The sequence below is a fragment of the Mastigoproctus giganteus genome, chromosome 2 (genome assembly GCF_048544385.1).
Source record: "Mastigoproctus giganteus isolate SK-2022 chromosome 2, ASM4854438v1, whole genome shotgun sequence".
Taxonomy (NCBI): Eukaryota; Metazoa; Arthropoda; class Arachnida; order Uropygi; family Thelyphonidae; genus Mastigoproctus; species Mastigoproctus giganteus.
This window is the reverse complement of record NC_143576.1, coordinates 72512494-72532850: the sequence shown is the minus strand read 5'-3', so window position 1 is coordinate 72532850 and position 20357 is coordinate 72512494. Positions and strand designations below refer to the sequence as shown.

The 20357-nt window shown below is 37.4% G+C and overlaps 1 protein-coding gene across 2 annotated transcripts in view; it reads left to right on the top strand.

Moving 5' to 3' along the window:
* Positions 1 to 20357, top strand: part of LOC150089337 (immediate early response 3-interacting protein 1) — a 71724-nt gene that overhangs the window by 42075 nt on the left and 9292 nt on the right. Inside the window, exon 3 of one of the 2 annotated variants that reach the window (XM_090368510.1) lies at positions 18072 to 18155. In XM_090368510.1, the coding sequence (XP_090224636.1) occupies positions 18072 to 18079 (8 nt within the window). In that variant the 3' untranslated portion in view covers positions 18080 to 18155. Of the gene's footprint in view, positions 1 to 2943; positions 3031 to 18071; positions 18156 to 20357 lie in introns of those variants that run through there. The other variant, XM_090368509.1, reaches the window with a different exon arrangement.

The following is a 20357-nucleotide window of genomic DNA, read 5'->3' as shown; positions in this document are numbered from 1 at the left end:
AAATCGATCTTCATTGGATCTCATGATCAAAACCGAGACAAACATTAGAAATGCTTTCGTCAAGAAGGAACATCTCGTAATGGTCTGTCTTGATGTTGAGAAAGCCTTTGACACTACATGGCGATTCGGCCTCTTAAAAGATCTGCATTCTCTTGGCCTGAGAGGTAATTTATCATACTTTATCAAAAATTTTCTACATCAGAGATCCTTTCAAGTTCGTTACTGGGGAACCCTCTCTAAGATCTTTACCCAAGAAGAAGGAATTCCGCAAGGGTCGGTTCTCAGTGCCACTTTATTTGCAATGAGAATGAACCACATAATTGAACTCATTCCGAAAACTGTAGATTCCTACCTCTTTGCAGATGATCTCTCAATATCCTGTCATTCTCAAAACATGCATTATATTGAACGGCAGCTACAAATATCAATTAATCGCATCCTGACATGGATGACACAAAATGGTTATAGACTGTCCAGCCAGAAATCTGCTGCCATACACTTCTGTAACAGACGCAATATGCATCCTGAACCCGAGCTCCACTTGAATAACCATTCTCTTCCCGTAGCTAATTGTATTCGTTTACTAGGATTATCTTTCGACAGGAAGTTAAACTTCCAAAAACACGTTGAATATCTCCGGACAAACTGTCAAAAGAAACTGAACATACTCAGAGTTTTATCAGCGACAACATGGGGAGCAGATCGTTACACCCTGCTTCACCTATACAGAACCATAATTAGATCACGCCTGGACTACGGGGCGCCTGTTTTTGATTCTGCTAGGGAGAGTGTTTTATCTCGCCTCAACCCTATTCAACATTCAGCTCTTAGATCAGCATTAGGTGCGTTCAGAACATCTCCAGTGCAAAGTTTATATATCGAAGCCCATGAACCTCCTCTAAATATCAGGAGAAAGATGTTGCTGTTAAACTATGCAATCAAGATCCAAAGCCAGGTAACCCATCCTAATTGGTCAATACTTCATGATCCACTGTATATGACCCTGTATAGAAACAAACCACAGACAGTTCGGCCTGCTGGTATTAGGCTAAAACATCTAACAGAAGATTGGGATATACACTTCGATAAAATCTTGCAAGATCCTATAGATCCTGTCCCTCCATGGTCTGTCATCACGCCATGTTGTGACAAGTATTTCCATCAGTGGGGTAAACACTCTCTATCAGACTTGACCATCCAACAGCTGCACACTGAACATGCTCAACATTATCCTGACTTCGCTAAAATATATACAGATGGATCGAAATCCGAGAGTGGATCGGGTGCAGCAGTGGTACTCCCTGATAAAATAGTTTCTCAATCTCTTCCGAGAGAGTGTAGTAGCTACACAACTGAATTATTTGTCATAAAGCTTGCATTAGAAAATGTCTTCCATATGTCAATTCAAAAGAGCATAATATACACAGACTCGCAAGGTTCCGTATTAGCATTGCAAAACAATTCCCCACCTATTCATCCGATATTAAAGCTCATCAAAACACAGTTGATACATCTTAGAGAGCATCAGCAAAAGATTATCTTCTGCTGGATCCCAGGCCATACCGGAATACCAGGGAATGAAATTGCAGATGATGCTGCCAAAAATCCATCCAGCCCAGCCCCAACGAATTCACTAGTACCCGTCACAGATTATAAAATGAATATACAAAGAATATGTAAAGATCAATGGACTCTTCAGTGGCAAACACAATTCCATAATAAACTATTCCAAATAAAACCCTTACCAAAATTATGGGCTTCTAGCTCTATAGCAAACAGACAAGAAGAAGTAATTCTAGCCAGAGCCAGAATCGGTGATACTCATTTAACCCATCTGTTTCTTTTGTCAGGAAATGATCCTCCCCAGTGTAATCATTGTCATACACCACTCACAGTCAAACACATACTTCTGGACTGTACTCTATATAATAATGCTCGACTAATGTCTTTCAATTCTCTGTCAGATTTAAAGGAACCTTTGTCACTTCGCCATATCATAGGCGAAAATTCAAATCTTGCAGAATTCTTCTCCTTTCTAAAACGAATAAGATTGTATAACTGTATTTAACTGCTTCTAAATCAACAAACACAGACTGTATGCATCACTTCCATAAGTGCAATATGGCCTAAGTAGCCATTGCACTTTAAACCCCAACAATAATAACAACAACAACAACAACAACTGTACCCTTGAAATGTAAGGAAGTTTGGATCTAGCTGTGATGTCCATCATAACCTTAAAAGACATAGTCATACTGCATGATGAAAGAGTTCAGGAAGGTTTGACTGGAACTTGGCTCTGGAGACTAAACATGTGTTTCACCACTTCAAGCCTCCAATAAGCAAAGTTGATGGTATTGCACCGGTTGATTAGAGTCATCTACCACCTAGTATTGCCTGGTAACACAGAGGGGTGGCATTCCTCCATGTGGTATGGGTGCCACACTTCTACTCCTGCTTACGTTGGTTCACACCTGGGTGAACCAACCACAGTGTGCTTATGCATGGGGGTTATACCCAGGATTACTAACAGTCCTACCATCGTGAAGGTGCAAGCAGAGGATTTGGCTGTCACAGACTGACCGGACTGTGCCAAAATTGGGTCCACTTGTTTGAGTTTCACCTGAATATCAGTTCCATCAGCATTTTAGACTCCTAGGTAGCAAGTACAGCTTGTCTGGTATATCTGGGTGAATGTCTGCGACTATAGGACTATTCCCCTCAGGATGGGTAAAACTGTACTCTGTAGTAATATCATCAAGCATTTGTTTCTGATAAAAGTAGCTAAAAAGTAGTATACTTTCTTTTTCAACTTAGCCCTTTATCCTCAAATAAATAAATTGTTCGAATGGTGAATGCTTGTTTACTGTTTATATTTTTGCTTAGTTTTTTGTATTTAATTAATGTGTAAAAATTGATGTCATCTAAATCTTTTCTTTTCAGTACCTCTTGTGTTTCTCAACATAATCACTATCTTTTTTAAGTTGATATTTGGATGAGAAGTGAAGATGGCATTCAAGAAATGACCAGTTTAAATGCATTTTGTGAATAAGTAAAATATTAGAAATGTTTAAAATTTGTGCTTGTTTATTGAAGTATGCATTTTACTTTCAGTGAAAATCAGATATTTTATGTATTTTGTTAAATTAATAAACTAACTTCCTTATAAAACTGAATTTGTAATAGTTACCTTAACTGTAAATGACAACTGTCCATTTCACAATGCTGTCTTGAGTGTTTAATGTTTCAGAATTTTCATGTCTTTAACTGGATGAAAAGCAGCATGAAAATGAAGGGAAGGATTATATGTTGCCATGCAGTAAGGACATGACAGTTGAAAATTGGCAGGTGTTCATATTGTGGCACCAGAACAATAAAGAATGGTACATTGGGATATGCTGCAACTTCTCAGAGCTGTCCCGAAGGCTGTTTTCTCACGTGTTAAGTAACTGTGGCCAATAGCAACTTGTTTTACACTTTTCAATTTGCTTGAGAAACTCTTCTCCCAACTCTCGTAACATGTGCTTTCCCGACCTCCACTACAGATCTGTTATGCAGCAAAAAATCGATCCACGATTACTAATTTCTACAACTAATGCCTTTGAGACAAATGCTGAACTGACCATAACATGCATGGATATCAGTGTTGCCTTTAATTCCATCAGCATCCAAAGAATACTCTGTCTCTTTGAGTATTACTTTAATATCAAAGGTAACAATAAAATCTCTATTAACTAAAAGAGTGCTACACATGCAATTTGGCCGAAACAGATCCAAACCTATAACAGCATGGGTCATTCGAGGCAGTGTGCTGTCAGGATTACTGTTTCCTGTGTTGCCACCATTCCTTGAAGGAAAGCCAGAGTTCACAATCTGTGCTGATAACAAGCTATTGGCAGCCATTCAGGCACATGGTGATTCCATAATTATAATACAGCTAATCAACCATGTGCTCAGCCAAATTGGTTGGTTGTTTTTGGTTTTGAGCACACTGAAAACTTAGGCCATATTGCACACTATATAATATATCTGTATTGGGTGGTTGGTTGCTGGACGAAAAATACAATTTTCTGGTAGAAAAACCATGCTACCTTAGCCTGAGACCAACTAGTTCAGCAATATGAAAAAGGCCCATAAAAATTTCTTGCATAATTGATGGGATTCAAACTCATCTTTTCCACATGGTGTGGGAACAATGATTATGGCAACTTTTGCTACCCATGGGAATTAGCTCAGCTAGATATCAAAATATATTGCCACTCATGGAATGAAAATAAACCCAACTAAAAGTAAAATAGAAATTTTATTAAAAAAGTAAAAATTATAAATAAAATAAAAATTAATCAGAAAGGCTTGTTTGCATTTATTTCACTTGCACATATTTTATTGCGTATTTAAAAAAGCTATGCTTTAACTTAAGAAAATTAACAAAATTAAATTTTATTTAATTTTCTTAGGTCATTTTTTATTTTATTGAATATTATAGTTTAATAAAATTAAACTATAATATTCAATTATAGTTTGTTTTTCTCATTAAAAATTCTGCAGTATTGAGAAAATTTGATCAATTTTAATTATATTTAAACAATATACTACCCACTATCAACAAGTGGAGGCTTATCTCTTCATCATCGGAACATAAATATACTTGGACTCTGTAAGCTGCCAGGAATGCTGTAATAGTGTTATTTCGATTTCTCCTTGATTGGATATGATGACAGTAATATCGGTGACTGGAAGCAAGGAACGTATACTTTTAGGACTGGCACAATCCTAAAAACATTCTAAGGTCACTGGATTTATCTGAGAGACCAGTGATGACAAAATAATCAGCTACCTGCTGTACTTCATTAGAAAATCCAAATTTTTTCTTCCTTTGTTTCATCAAATAATTCATCCTAGTCTTCAAGTTTTATTTTTTGTAAAAAGGAAATTAAATGTGCAGAATAACTAGGGGGGAAAAAACTAGACTTCATTTTGTGGTAAAGAGGATGTGGATATAAACAAAAGCATGTGAATGTTCAAGAAACATCACAGTTCAGAGGATTCAAAAGGAGCTAGTCTCCTGCATGCCATGCTGAAGTGCTGCTAATCCTTTATTGAAGATGAGCAAATGACCTGCTTATCCTGGTACTTTTAATCCCACAGTAAAACTGGGCTCTGAAAAGTGATCACATGATAATAATGTACTGTCATGCTGTCTCCTCTCTATGAACAAACAACAGTAAATAATAAAATATAAACATTAAAAAATGTCTAATTCATAATAACTGCAATAATACTATACCAACCGTAAAACTGATACTTTTACTAAAATAAAAATGGTATAGTGGAAACCGGATTAAAATTAAACTGGTAATAAAATAAAATACACTGTTTATACAATAAAATATAATATAAAATATATAATAGAATAAATCACAGAATAAGAGTGATAAAACCATACTACCATAGTCTTTAAAGGCATCTGCTTCCTTTATCTATAAAATGCTATGCTATAGTACATCCTTAAATATCTGCAGGATCACAGTCCACTGCACTTGTTACTACAGGAACATGGGCAGTATCCTCCATACATGCTTTGGAATTGGAAATGACTCGGGAGTGTGCCAGGCAGAACTGCTCATCCCATCCAAGAATCAGTTTCGATGGGGTGATGAATGCCGATTCCCCTCTCTCTCTCTATTAATAGTGTTACACTAAGAAGAGCAAATCTGCAAACTCTCGAGCCATTTGCGGTCCTAAAATCTATGCGTGGAGTCAACAATATGCCTCGGCGAGAGAGATTTGGTGGTTCCTCTCCTAAAAATGTTTGGTCACACAGATTTCCAATAATCTGCAGTCTTTATCGCATTACTATGCTTCCCCATACAATCTTTTAAACAGAGTTTTGTTTCACTAACATAACACTCCCCACAATCCAGGCATTTAATCTAGTATATGACCCCACTTGTCGTAGGTATTGAATCCTTAACTTTTGACACAACTGGTGTGCAACCTTTGCCCAGGCACTTGCACACAGCGTGTCTGACAATCGCGTAGTACTCAAGCAATTTGCTAGTTTGAGCCTGAATGGTATGGAATGGGTGTGAACAGCTCTCTACATCCATGCCCCGCTTCCCGAATGTATTTGTCCAAGATCCTTTGGGGTACCCGCATATTATTGGCCCCAGAACATGGTTTTTTAGCAAAATATAAACTTGTTTTAAAAATATTTTAAAAAATTGAAAAAATCAAAAGTAATTTTGCAAACACCTTTTTAGTATTAGCATTAGTAATGGCCTGTATGGTGCAAGGAAGCAATTTCATTTATAATAAAAGAAATGGAAATGGACAACCTATGTGTTTCTCTCCTCCCATAGGTCATCATCATCATTTTCAATCCACTGCAGGATTAAGGGCCTCTCCAGCAACTTTCCAGTTCCTCCTGTTTTGAGCACTGGCCATCCATTTACTACCCACAAACTCATGAATTTCATCTATCCATCTCCCTCCGCCTTTGTCTTCCAAGATTTCTTCTAGCTCCTCTTGGGTACCATTCTGTTATTTTTTTTAGTCCATCTGTCATCATGTCTTTGAGCTATGGGTCCTGCCCAAGACCATTTTAGTTCTTTAGTTTTGATAAGAATGTCCTTTACTTGAGTTTGCTGCCTAATCCATGTTTCTCTTCTTATCTAACAGGCTGATTCCCAATATAATTCGTTCCATTCTTCGCTATGTAGTTCTCAGCTTCTCTTCCATTCTTTTGGTGAGTGCCCAAGTTTCACTTCCATAAGTCATGGTGGTGAATATACATTGGTTCATTATTTTACGATTCAGACAAACTGGGTTGCTCTTCAGTATGTGACTATATTTCCTGAATGCTATCCATCCAAAATTTATTCTTCTCTTGACTTCCAGCTATTTATCATTATTACAGCTAATAACTTGTCCCAGATAAGTATATGACTCCACCTTTTCAATTACTGCTCCTTCAATCATTATTTCCCTTTCTGTGGCATACTTGTTCGTGATTACTTTTGTTTTAGCCATATTCATCTTTAGTCCAAAATCCTTACTTACTGTGCATAACTGATTAAGATTTTCCTCTAATTCTTTGGGATCGTGGCTTATGACCACAATGTCATCTGCAAATCGTAAATGGTTTAGGTACTCTCCATTCACATTGACTCCTTTCTGCGACCAGTCTAATCTTCTGAAAGCTTCCTCGAGGGCAGCAGTAAACAGCTTCGGAGATATTGTGTCTCTTTGTCGAACTCCTTTCTCGATTTTAAATTTCCTACTGTCTTTGTCTAGTCTAATAAAGGAGGTAGCACTCTCATATATTTTCTTCAAAATCATAATATGTTTCGTGCACTGATAACGAGTGCACGAAACATTGCCTTATGCTGTATAGAGTCAAATTGCCTTTTCGTAATCCACAAATGCCAGGCATAATGGTGTTTTATATTCATTTGCTTTCTCCATTAGCTGTGATATTACGTGAAGGTGATCCATAGTTGAGAATCCTGTCCTAACGCCAGCTTGCTCTTTCGGTTGATTCTCATCAAGTGTTCTTTCTAATCTGTTAGTAATGACCCTTGTGAACAACTTGTAAATGTGGGATAACAAGCTAATTGGTCTATAATTTCCAATTTCTGATTTATCTCCTTTCTTATGCAGCAAAACTATGATTTCATTATTCCACTGCTCAGGTGTCACACCTTTTCGAATGCACTTTGTGAAGAGCCTAGCCAGTTTTTTTGTTATGTCTCTTCCTCCCAATTTTAACAACTCTGCAGTAACTTCATCTTCCCCCGGGGCTTTCTGATTCTTCATTTTCTTCAATGCATGTTCTACCTCATCAGGAAGAATATCAGGTATGTCATATGTCTTGCTACTGTGCAATCCATCTTCCCCACTGCTGGCATCATTCCCTCACTCCTTGTATAATTCTCTATAGTAGTCTTCTGCTATTTGAATTATGCCTTCTCTGCTGTTTATAATTACACCATCACTATTCTTCAGTTTCAGTATCATTTGTCTTTCTGTATTACTGCTCATGGCTGCTGGTTTAAATCCTTTGTTTTCCCTTAATGCTTGTTCTACTTTTCTTGTGTTAAATCTTTTTATGTCTTCTCTGAGTCTCTTTCTAATTGCTTTGCATAACTCAGTATACTCAATTTTCTCCCTGTCAGTGTTTTTCTTCCTCTTCATTTGTCGTCTTCAGTTCATCATGACTAGTGTTTCTTGACTAATTTTTTCTTCTTTGGATTTCTTTTTCCCTATAGGTTTCTTGGGCTTTATCACTTTCAGAAAGTTGTAATATTCCTCGTCGATATCTTGGTCCTGAGTAGTCTGCAGAAGCTCAAACTTGTTCTTAAGTTCCAGTACATACTGCTTTTTCTCCTCTTCTGTTATCTCAAAGACCTTTGTATTATATACTCGAGTCAGTTTTTTCTTTTTCTTTCCTACATTTATATCAAGTGTACATCTTGCCATTCTGTGATCACTTCCAACATTTACCGTATTCAGGACGGTAACATCATTCACAATATATCTTCTGTTAGTGAGGATGAAGTCGATTTCATTAGTTGTTAATCCATTTGGACTCTTCCATGTCCACTTTCTGTTCACTCTTTTCTTGAAAAAAGTGTTCATTACTGACAGTCCTTGAGATTCTGCAAATTCCACAAGTCTTTCACCAATTCCAAAATTTCCTATAGTTCCCCTTTCTGCACTGTTTTGTCTTTTTCCAACCTTAGCATTGAAGTAATAATAGTGTAGTGGGTTTTCTGCTCATCTAGAAGACTCAATTTTGGTGTAAAGTAAGTAAAGTGCAGCCATTATCAACACACTGGAGGATGGAAGCCTCCTCAACAATTCATGCTGAGGGAAATGGACCATAATCTGCCACGCTGGTCCAGTGCGGGTTGGCAGATCGACCGTATTCAGCAGTCAGGGGCTTGAACCCCGGTCTACTCAAAGAGCGTGTGCTACTGCACTCCCGCTCCTGCCCACTCGGCTACGGTGTACATTTCTTCAACCTCTTCATCATCATGGCTCGATGTTGGTGCATAAATCATTATAACCTTTAGCTTGTATCTCTTAGAAATCTTGAGTATTAGTCTTGACACCCTTGGTGATGTGCTTTTAAATTCCAAAATGTTGTTTTTAAAATCTTTATGGACCAGAAACCCAATTCCACCTTCACTCCTTTCACTGTTTCCATTGGTGTACAGCAGATTTCCACTTGATAAACTTATAAGTGATTCATTTCTTCTTCTCCCATAGGTAACATTACATAACTTTGAATTTCTCCAAACTGTCAGCCTCATCCACCTGTGTAGGTAATTTATAACTCGCTGGCCAAAATAAAACTTCCTGCAATCCAGTCTAAACATCTTCTCTCCCCCTCCCATAACTTGAATTTATGGCTCTTAGTTCTGGAATCATTTATAACCATAAAAATTTTGGGCTCATTCATTTTACTTTTGCCACTCAGAGCCTTAACACCTCAGTCAAGTCTCCTCTAAGGTGCCTAGTTTCCAAGCTGTGTGACCCACATATTCAAAGTGTTTCCTCATGTGGATACCCCTTTTGCTGATCTCAACAGGCGAATTACACCTTTTTGGACCCTTTTGAGAAGTTCAATGTCTTTTTCTAGGTGCAATCACCATATTTGAACACAGTAAGTGTGTTCTAACATAGCCATATATAATGGGATTATGACATCCTTTTTTCTTTACTAGCAAATGTATGATAAATCATCGATAGGACACCATGGGCCTTCCTTACGACCTGTCTACAATGCTTGGAAAACTTCATGTCTGACTGTACCGTAACTCTCAAGTCCATTTCTTCCACTACTAACTTTTGTTGAATTCCACCAAGTGAATAAGTTATTTTGGTGTTTCTGTTCCCCAAGTGTTAAGACGTTGCACTTTGCTGGATTAAAGCATGCTTGTAGTGATCTTTAACTACTCTATATACCAATCTTTACATCATCTGCAAATTTAGCCATCTTGCCCTCTATCCCTTCACTGATGTCATTTAAGAAAATCAAATCAAAAACATCAGTGGTCCCAATATTAACCCTTGGAGAACCCCACTTCTTACATTAACTCAATCTGAAGAATAACCATTTATCACAAACCTCTACCTCCTGCCCTTAAGCCATGCTGCTATCTATCAAAGGGTTTTTCCTGTGATTCCAACCTGTTCCAGCTTACAAAATAACCACTCATGTGGGACTCAGTCAGATGCTTTGCTGAAATCTAAATAATGTTCAAATTGCTCCCTAAATCTCATGAGGGACCCTTTCAGAATAGCTAACCGGATTTGTTAAACATGATTTTCCATTTGCATAACCATGCCACCTATCCTTCAGAATTCTATTTCTGTCTACAGTGGCAGACAAAAAAACTGCATTACCTTAAAAAAAAAGTAACATTTGTAGTGAAATATATAAGATATTGTTTGTCGCAAAGCAAAGGTATTGCATCAGATAACGCTTCTGTTGTATCAGCCGTTTCTATAAATATGATGTTGGAAAGTTACACACGCTCATTAGTATCCTGTTTTGCAGAGGTGTAAGCATGGCTCCATATGTTCAGTTGACACCAAGAAAAAAGTGTAGCGGTTGCTTGGTCCCAGGAAGGGCTTTCTGTACGTGCTATCGCTGACAAAATAGGCAGTTTGCAATATCTCAGGTGCTGAGATTAAAGCATGAAACTGGTAATGTGAAGAAAAGACCTGGATCAGGTCATAAGAGAGTGACTATGCCTTCCCAAGATTGATATTTGAAACAGCTATGCCTTCGTAATTGCCATGCTAGTGCTCCTGATATAAAACTGAACTTTGAGATGGCCTCCGGTATTGAAACAAGTGCATGAACTATCCAAAGACTGCTTTTGGAATGTGGTCTGCATGCCCATCAGCCAGAGAAGAAGCGACTTGCTTGTGCTGAAATGCATGTTTCATGGACAAAAGAGCAGTGGGACACTGTCGTCTTTTGTGACAAATTGAAATTCAGCCTGCATGGTTCGGATGGGAAGTGATATGTCAGGAGACCAAAATCAGAGGCATACCATCCTGATTGCATAATACCAACTGTAAAGTTCCCCGCCGGTCAGATGGTGTGGGGATGCATAACGAGCAAAGGGGTGGGGCAAATTAAGTTTATTAAAGAAACAGTGAATTCAGCAACTTAAATTGCTATCTTAGAGGAGCCTGAAACAAGTTATTAAGGATCACCACACAGACATCCAAAACTGTATTTTTCAACAGGACTCAGCACCTTGCCACACAGCAAAATTGGTAAGTTTTATGCTATTTAGATTTAGTGATGAGTTTGTCATCTTGTCTCACAAGGCTTAAAACATACATCAGTGTTTTCTGTCGTTTTTCTCCCTTAAGTTGTAGTCATACTGCAGAAATGCTGGCATTACAGCGTTGGACTGGCCCGGCAACAGTCTAGATTTGAACCCTATTGAAAATTGCTCAGAAGAAGCCAACAAGTAAGATTCAGCTACAGGTGAGCATTGTAAGGGTGTGGTACCATGAAATTGGGCAACCGTATATCCAGAAGTTAATTAACTCTATGCCAGATCATTGCAAGGCTGTAATTGCAGCTCATGGGGGAACAACAAAATATTGAGGACTTGTTTTGCTTATTTACAATACATAATGCTATTGTGTTAACTTGTCATTTCAGTTTGTATATGTAAATGCAATAAAATGTGTTTGGTTGTCATGATTGCCATTTGCATGATTTCTCATATTTTTATTAATTATGCATTGCAAAATATTTATGGCAATTAGGTATATCAGGTGGAGTCTTTTTTTTTTTTTTTGGATTTCATTCACAGAGATATCCCATCTAACATGCATTTTGAACATTTCTGCAACCCACAATGTAGCACAAAACACATTATTTGCAAAATTCACAAGTGCTGCAGTTTTTTTTGTCTGCCACTGTAAATAATCCTGAATTCCAGCCTCCATGATTTTCCCCACTACTCAATTCAGTCTGACCAGTCGGTAATTTCCCACTGCACTCTTAGAACAGCCCTTATGTATTATAGGTACATTGGCACTTTTCCAATCAAACTGAATCTCTCCTGAGTCCAGTGATCTCTCATAATTAGCCTCAATGATTCAATGGACTCATTTGCTGCCTCCCTTAAAATTGTAGTGTATGTGCCATCACCCCTAGAAGCCTCGCTTGCCCGTAGGCTCGAGAGTACAGTAAACCCCCGCTATTAGCGGTCGCTGATTTAACATAAAATTAAACCTAAAAAAATGTGAATTTTAAAGTGCCGTGAACATTTTCTGCCATAAAAAACATGGGCGTGGCTAAAATTATCTTTCCCGGTCAAAACAGCACTCAGTGGGTGGGGGAGAGGGGTGACAAAAAATCACGAGCGTGGATGTTTCTCGCTAATCCTTGTTCGGTATGTGTTATGCGCTTGCCACGGAAGGTTTCATCATTTGTTTTTAATTTATATGCTTTAAAATTGAATAAATTTATCAATTTATAAATTGGTATGCTTACAAAATTGATAAATCTACCATTTTGCAGTGTAAAACAGACTTTTTTGAGTGTGTTAACGGAAGAAAGTGACTTTATTTGGACAAGTTCTTTCTAACCCGTACAAAAATGTGGCTACGAATAACAAGGGAAATGTGAATGTGAAATTATCAAAGAAGGTGATGACATTGGCGAATAAAATTGAGTTATTAGACAAAATTTCTAACGGTGAAAGTGTCTTCTCAGTGGCAAAACATAAAATCAATGAGTCAACAGTACGATCGATCAAGAAATTGTAAGAAAAAATCCGCCATAGTGTCCGTGAAAACGCGCTAATTGCTTCAAAAATTTGCTCTAACTCATGATGTTAAATTAGAAAAAAATGGAAAAGCTTTAAATCTGTGGATAGAAGACCGAACTCAAAATAAAATTCCGTTAAGTTCACTCATTATTCGTGAAAAGGCAAAACTCCTTTATCAACACTTTAGCGAAACTGGGGATAGCACTGGCGGGATAAGTTTTTTAGCTAGCAAAGGCGCTAGTTTGAAAGATTTGTTTTAAATTTCTAATAAATATTACATTTAATATTAAATTGTTTCTTATTTTCATTTCGATGCCATATGCTTGCATTTCACTATGTATTGTCTATGTACATAGTCATATTATGAAGGTACCTATAATACATACATAGACAAAATTTTAGACTAGTTTTTCTTATATATTTCATACTTTGGACCGGAACCCCTTTATTACTATGGGAGCCATAACTCAGTATTCGCGTTTTCGGTATTCGTGGCATTTCTCAGGAATGTAACCCCCGCGAATACCGGGGGGATTACTGTATTTAAATCATGAAATTTCAATATCATTAATTGCATATTTTTCAACTGTACACCCATAATTTCTCGTTGACATGAAGGATTTTTCTTCTGCAAATATCAATGCAAAGTAACTGTTGAGTTCATCTGCAACATCAGCAGGGGTATCTAACACTATCCCATGTTCATTACTTAAGGGGCTGATCTGATTTTTCTTGCTCTTCTTTGCATTTATATATGTGATCCCCATTCTTTGCCAGTGATTAATCATAATCTGCCTTTGCCAGCCTAACCTTTTCTGTAGCACTATTACAGATCAGTTTGTAGCTGTTAAAGGCTACAGTATTTTTTATTGCTCTAAATTTTCCATGTTGTCTTGTTTTGCTCAAGGAATCTGATCACTTTATTATTCATGCAACTTGGAATCCTCCTTGAGTATTTTTTTAATGGTATATGCACATTCAAGGGTTCTGTGATTAATGTTTTAAAGGTATACCATAATTTGATTGCATTTGCTCTGTGAGATATCTACCCAGTTAAGAGGCTATGATGTAACTCCTTACGCCATCAAATTTCTTTTCTTGGAATTATAACCCATTCTTTGCTTTTAACTACTGCTATTTCTCTCTCTCTCTCTCTCTCTCTTCATTGTCCACCATAGAACTCCATGATCACTTCCTGCTACTGGTTCCTGTACTGTTAACTCTATTATGTCATCTGGTTCATGGGTGATGATCAGTTTTAGAATATTCTTGTCTCTAGTTCTTTCCCCGACATGTTGATACAAATAACAATCATCTAGTTGATTTAAAAATTTTGTTACCCATGTCAAGTTTCCTTCCCATTTGCTCCAACCAATTAGAGGGAAATTGAAATCATCCATAATAAGATGTTCATCTTTAATTTTAACAGTTTTAATTTTAATACACGTTTTCTTGCCCATTCCATTTGCATGTAGAGGCTCTCATTATAATCTTCACAATCACTTGGCCTGTAGATTACTCCCATTCTCATATCTTTGCTTTCAACTATCTCACACCATACAGATTTTATACTAGCATGTGGAACATCTTAATCCAGGAAATTTCATTGTGCTCAGGCTGCTTTTGATAAGAAGCATGACTCAACTTCCTGTTCTATCTGCCCTGTCCTTCCTAAATTGTAAACACGTCCTGAAACCCATCATCCTCTATCTCCAGGTGGCACCACATTTTCATAATCCCTATTATGTTAGTGTTACTGGCCCTAACCAGCAGTTCGAATTCGCTCATTTTATTGACGACACTTCTGACATTATTGTATAAACAATTAAGACTTGGTGTTCTTGCATAGTTAACTTTTCTGGTGCAGTATCTGATAATCACTGGCACAGTCATAAGCTGGGTTTTCTATGAATTTACATTTCACTTAGTGAACTACAATAGGAGAAAAAATAGTACAGTGGTAGAAAATGTTAAAAAAAAAGCCTGAGAATTACATATTGACCTTTACTACTGATATCATCCTACTTTGTGCTATTAGTTTATATACCTCTATGTTTTTCCCCTCCTCTGTGATAGATAACAAAATGAAACACTGGACAGCTTCAACAGCATTATCAGCATGTTCAGCTTTTCTGAACATGCTGATAAGGTACCAGAACTAATAAAAAATTGCATTGACAATTTCACTATATTACCTAATACTTGTGTGGTTTTAGATTTTCTTTTAACCTACTGAGGGCTGCATGAAATGTATATGTTGCCGTTTTTGGGGCTACATTGCATTTCGAACAGAGAAACTTGTTTGTAGCAAACAAATCTTTACTCTTGAATAAATAACAGTTTTAGTGTGAGTAGATAAGGATGGAATCCAAACAACAAAGATAGCAATTTAATAAGAAGTTTAATTAAGGGTTTGGTTTTAATGGAACTTTCATGCTGATTTTTTTTAGTATTATTTTACCTGTTAGATGATGATATATTTATTTTGATGGGAAGGGTGAATTAAGAGTGGGTGGATTTATTAATTTTTATAAATCTTAATGTGAAGATGACATCTTGATTGAACTTAAGTTAATTTTTCTAGTGGCACAATCTCTGGAAAAAATGCTGATTATGTAAGTTGGACAGAGTCTCAAAACTCTTGCACTTAATTTTGCTAGTGGTGCCATCTCTGAAAAAAATGTTAGTAGACTTTAAAGTTGATTAGGGAATCTAGACTTAGTAATTAATACACTTTGGAAAGTTTAATTTTTCTAGTGGTGCCATGAAAAACCCAACTTTTATTTTATTTTTTTCCAACTTGGAATTTCCTAAATAGCACCATCTCTCTGAGGGAAAAAATTGATAATTAATTAACTAGTTTCTTGTTGAAGCTGAAAGGCAAAGCATTTTAATAGAGTTGACAGACTGTGTAATTCTTTTGATCTTAATTTTGCTAGTCTTGTTGAACCCGTGAAAAATTCATATGGGTAACAGCGTATTTCTGATAAAAGTGACGATTAATGTGTATATTCATGCAAACTGAAACAGCTTCTTATGTAGGTATTTTTTTTCTGTGAAAAAAATTCGCTAGATTAAAGTTTATATTTAAACGTTCATATATACATTAAAAAATGACGCTCAATGAAACTTAATTTCAAGTGTCAATGAACATTTTAAAGCTACGTTGTTGTTTACAATGACAGTAACACTATTTAAAAAATCAGAATTACTGTTCAGTGAAATGGAAAAACTGGAAGTAACAAGCTGCACAGGAGCTTCAAAGTTCTGAAATCATTCCCATCATTGCTTGTAAATTATAAATGTTAAGCTGTGGTTCCTTTTGATTCAATTGACATCTTTCTTCAAAGTCTGCTATTACATTATAAGGTATGAGTCTAGGCTAAATGTTAATGTTCTTGTGTGAATGGAATTTTACAATCACCAGAGTAATGTGTTCTTTCATATTTTTGGGCATGGTACGGAACTGATCCATTATGGATTCATGCATGAAATAGAACGTGCCCTTTTCTCCGTCAAGAATTTCGATGAACTCATCCATATGTTGCACTTTCTGCATCGAACATCTCACTTTCAACAAAATCTTATTGAAACTGTTCACCCAGTTTGAAGCCATCACTCACAGAATAGCACGACCTCCTTCAGTCTGAACTTTGAAATTGCTGGCAATACAGTCTCTGAGCTCTGCATTGAATAAATAACAATACTTCTTGCAGTTGTCTCAGTTCATTCCAGTGAGTTTTCTTTAGATGTATATATGACTGGCCATTTTTAAAAATGGTCACATCAAAATCAAATGAAAGACTTGAAGAATTGTAGTTGATCTTAGTCTGGAAAAACATGCAATTCTTTCCGGGGATAGCTGCATTCCAGACACTATCACTAGCCGTTTTGGATGACAGTAGTTCAGAGCATAGAGAAAATTGCTAATTAGCTAGATTGAAAAATTGCAACTGCACTTGAAACTATTTTAAACTGTTACTTATCCAATTAATTATGAAATGTATTTGTACAGATACATTCTGCACAGAATCAGTACAGGTATTTGTACTGATTCTGTGCATTACAAATACCTGTACTGCACAGAATCAGGCAGAATGGGACCAAGCACATAGCCTGGTTTTAAAATTACGCCCATTGATTGGTGGGCAGCAATGTTAGTGTTTCCAATTTTTTTTTTTTTTTCTCAAATCCTTTAATGAATATATGCTGAATGTTTGTTTATTTCTTGCTCAATTATTTATGAATTTCATTGTATGATAATTCTCTTTCATTCCAAGGAATTCAGTGATTATTTTGTAACCATAAATTTTATCTTTTAGCATTATTCTGTAGCTTCTCCCCATGAACCAGGCAGGCATGTTATTTCAGCTTGTTTTTTGATTGTTTGAGATCATTAGTTCTTTTATAAAATGTTTTCGTCTCAAGAAAACTATATCAGCTGCTAACATTTTTGAAGTTCTTATGTCTGCATGTTTTTGAGCCTTCATCTAAAGGAACTGAGCAAGTTTATTCCATTTCTGTTTTTTCTTTGACATTTCAATCAAACGTGTCTCAGTAAAAGGACATTAAGGGTGACAAAGGCGGTTCTGAGAGTTCTTACATCTGTTATCGAAAGTGAACATGTTCTGACACTTCATTGAACGTGTGTCTGAAAAAATCACCTGGTAATGTTTTAGAAATTCTTACATTTTGTTTTTTCAAGTGATCAGATTTTGACAGTTCATCGAACACTTTCTCTGAAAAACTATCATTATGGAACAGATGAAAAGCACAGTTCATAGAGTTTTTGCTGTTAATTATAAAAGAACAATGTTAGTACCCTAAGGTGAAAACGATGCTCATCCTCGAATCTAGTATAACATGTGTCCATTGATAAGGGAACAGCCTCTCTGACATCTGGTGAAGTAAGTCTTCATACTTACTTTTAGTTGTTCTCCACCCCCGTAAGGGAGCATGGCTCATTCAGGATCAAGGAAATTGCTATATTGGCTGTTAAATGACAGGGAACTGATTTTATATATAGATAGATAGATGGCAAGAGGCATTGATGTTAATTGGTTATCGCTGACATATAAGATGAATGCTGCTTTTTTTGATGGCTGAACAGGCAAAAGTGAGGCCACCCACCTTGCCACAGTGAACAAGAATGAATTGTTCACCAATCTGCAGTGTTCTGAGGTGAGTTTTCTCAAAGCACTTGCTTAGACATGTGATTTGATTTTGCACGGAATGATAATAAACTTTTTAATTTTTCAGAATTCTGAATTCTTTTCAACCAATGACTATTGAAATCTCAGGCAGAGCCAGAGGTCATCTGAGGGACCCCAGATTCTGAGACCTGTGAGTTTATTTTTCTTTAACACATTCTAAGCTTAATTGTATTTTTAATTATAAAGATCCGAGGACACTTTTCTTTTTTTCAGATACAGACGGGAGAAGACTCATCAATATGATCATTTTTATGAAATATATTATGCCCCCTTAGATTTGTAATCTAAACAAGTGGAAGGATCCCATCAGAATTCAGCGTGCTCAACCCATTCAAGGCCTTATACACCTCAATCAGATCACCGCACAAGTGATCTGATAGTCTCCAGCCACTGCAATTTGCAGAACTTAAGCCTCCCTTGGTAAGAGGATCCCTTCATTCCCCTCACCAATCTTGTTGCCCTTCTCTGTACACGCTCAAGTAAATCTACATCCTTCCTAAAATGAGGCCTCCAGACCTGTACGCAGTACTCAAGGCGTGGCCTGACCATTGCCTTATACAGAGGGACAATCACCTCCTTCTCCCTGCTAGCAAAATTCCTTTATATCATTGACAAAACCCCATGACCTGCCCTGGCAGCCTGTTTGCATTGCTCAGAAAACTTCATATCTGAGCAATGCAGACAGGCTGCCAGGGCAGATCATGGGGTTTTGTAAATGATATGTAGGAATTTTGGTAAAGCTGAGGAAGGGCAGACCAGACATCTGTGCCATGGTGGACTCCTGAACTTTTGCAATTGGGACATAGAATGAAAGGTGCATGTAACCATTACCAGTGGAAGAAAAGACAAATGTCTGTGGCAAGTATACATTCCTTAGTGTGAATATTGGGACCTGTGGAGACAGCATATGAAGATCTTTGTCTCCAAAAGAGACTCTTGGAGACATTTTGTGTAGTCGCAGGGGTTAATTGATCCATAGGGGCTCTGTATACCGTTACTCACATGGTAACCAAGTGATGTTATGTCAACTGTTCATGGTCCACAACAGGAATAATCCCTTGGCTGTTTCATTGCAGTGACGAATACTTCAGGAGAGCTTTTTATGCTTAATGGTACAGACAACGAGCAACAGCTTGACATGTAAACCAGAACAGAGCTTATTGCGATGATCAGACCAATGATGGCAAGGCTCCTGGGGATGATTTTCTGGAGGCATTTCTTAAAAATTTCAGTGATGCTTGTCCTGGCTTATTCATTGAGAGACTATTGACTGTTTCAGAGACTAAATTTTTCCCTCAGTCTGTAAAAGAGTGGTTTTGAGAGTTCTTAAGAGCCTGGAGAAGCCCATGGATGGCCCATGTTCTTATCTGCCTATAGCTGTGTTATGGGAAAAATGGAGAGGCTATCCTTGAGTGCCTTATGAAATATTATGGTGCTCAGGGGTTGGCCTCAGATAGACAATTTGGATTTAAACAGCTCTCTCTCTCTCTCTCTCATGCAATAATACCTTGGTTACAACAGTGAGAGAAAATCCGAGTTTATCTGGGAATGTGGCTGCCCTTTGGAACATAGTCCTTGGTGATTTTTGAGCATGCATAATGTGGATGGTGTAACAGCTATTGCTTACATGATTGTGTTTTCCTTGTGCAGGTAATCTCCCTCAAGGAGATTGAAAATAAGGCAGCTGCCTGTTTGGGCCAACTTCTCTCCTTGTCCAGCCTGCATAAGGTTGGGATCTCTATGAATAAGTCCTTTACTGTGCTGCTAAGGAGGCTGCTAGTGTGGCTAGGACACCCATTGTTTGTGCTGGGACTTTCTCGACAAGGATGGTCAAGCAGATAGTGTATCTTGGTATCTGCCCAGATGAGCATTTGAGTTTTATAACTCACATGCAATGCATTGGAGAGAAGGTTGACTACAGTAAGCTCCAGAGTTCCCTACACTGATTGGGATATAAAGGACAGAGCCCTCCATTCCTTTATGATAATATCTTTGTCCCATTCGTGATGTGCAGCAGAAGCTTTGGGAAAGTCCATAGTGCATGTCACTGTGCGAAAGTATCTTCTTTCAGTGTAGAGGGCTATGGAAGCATTGTGTGTGTGTTCTTGAGGGGGGAGATCTCCACAGACATGCTCGTGATCAAGTCCTGCTTAATGTTTTGTCTGCAAGGAATTCACAAATAGATTTTGGGCATCAAGTCATTCCCAGTTGGGGTGGTGGCTGATGGCCCGCCAGTAATATAGAGCGGAGACTGATCTGTAGTGAATTAGATACCATATAACAGAACCAATGGACTAATTCTGAGGAGGGAAGGTGCTTGTATACCTTGCTT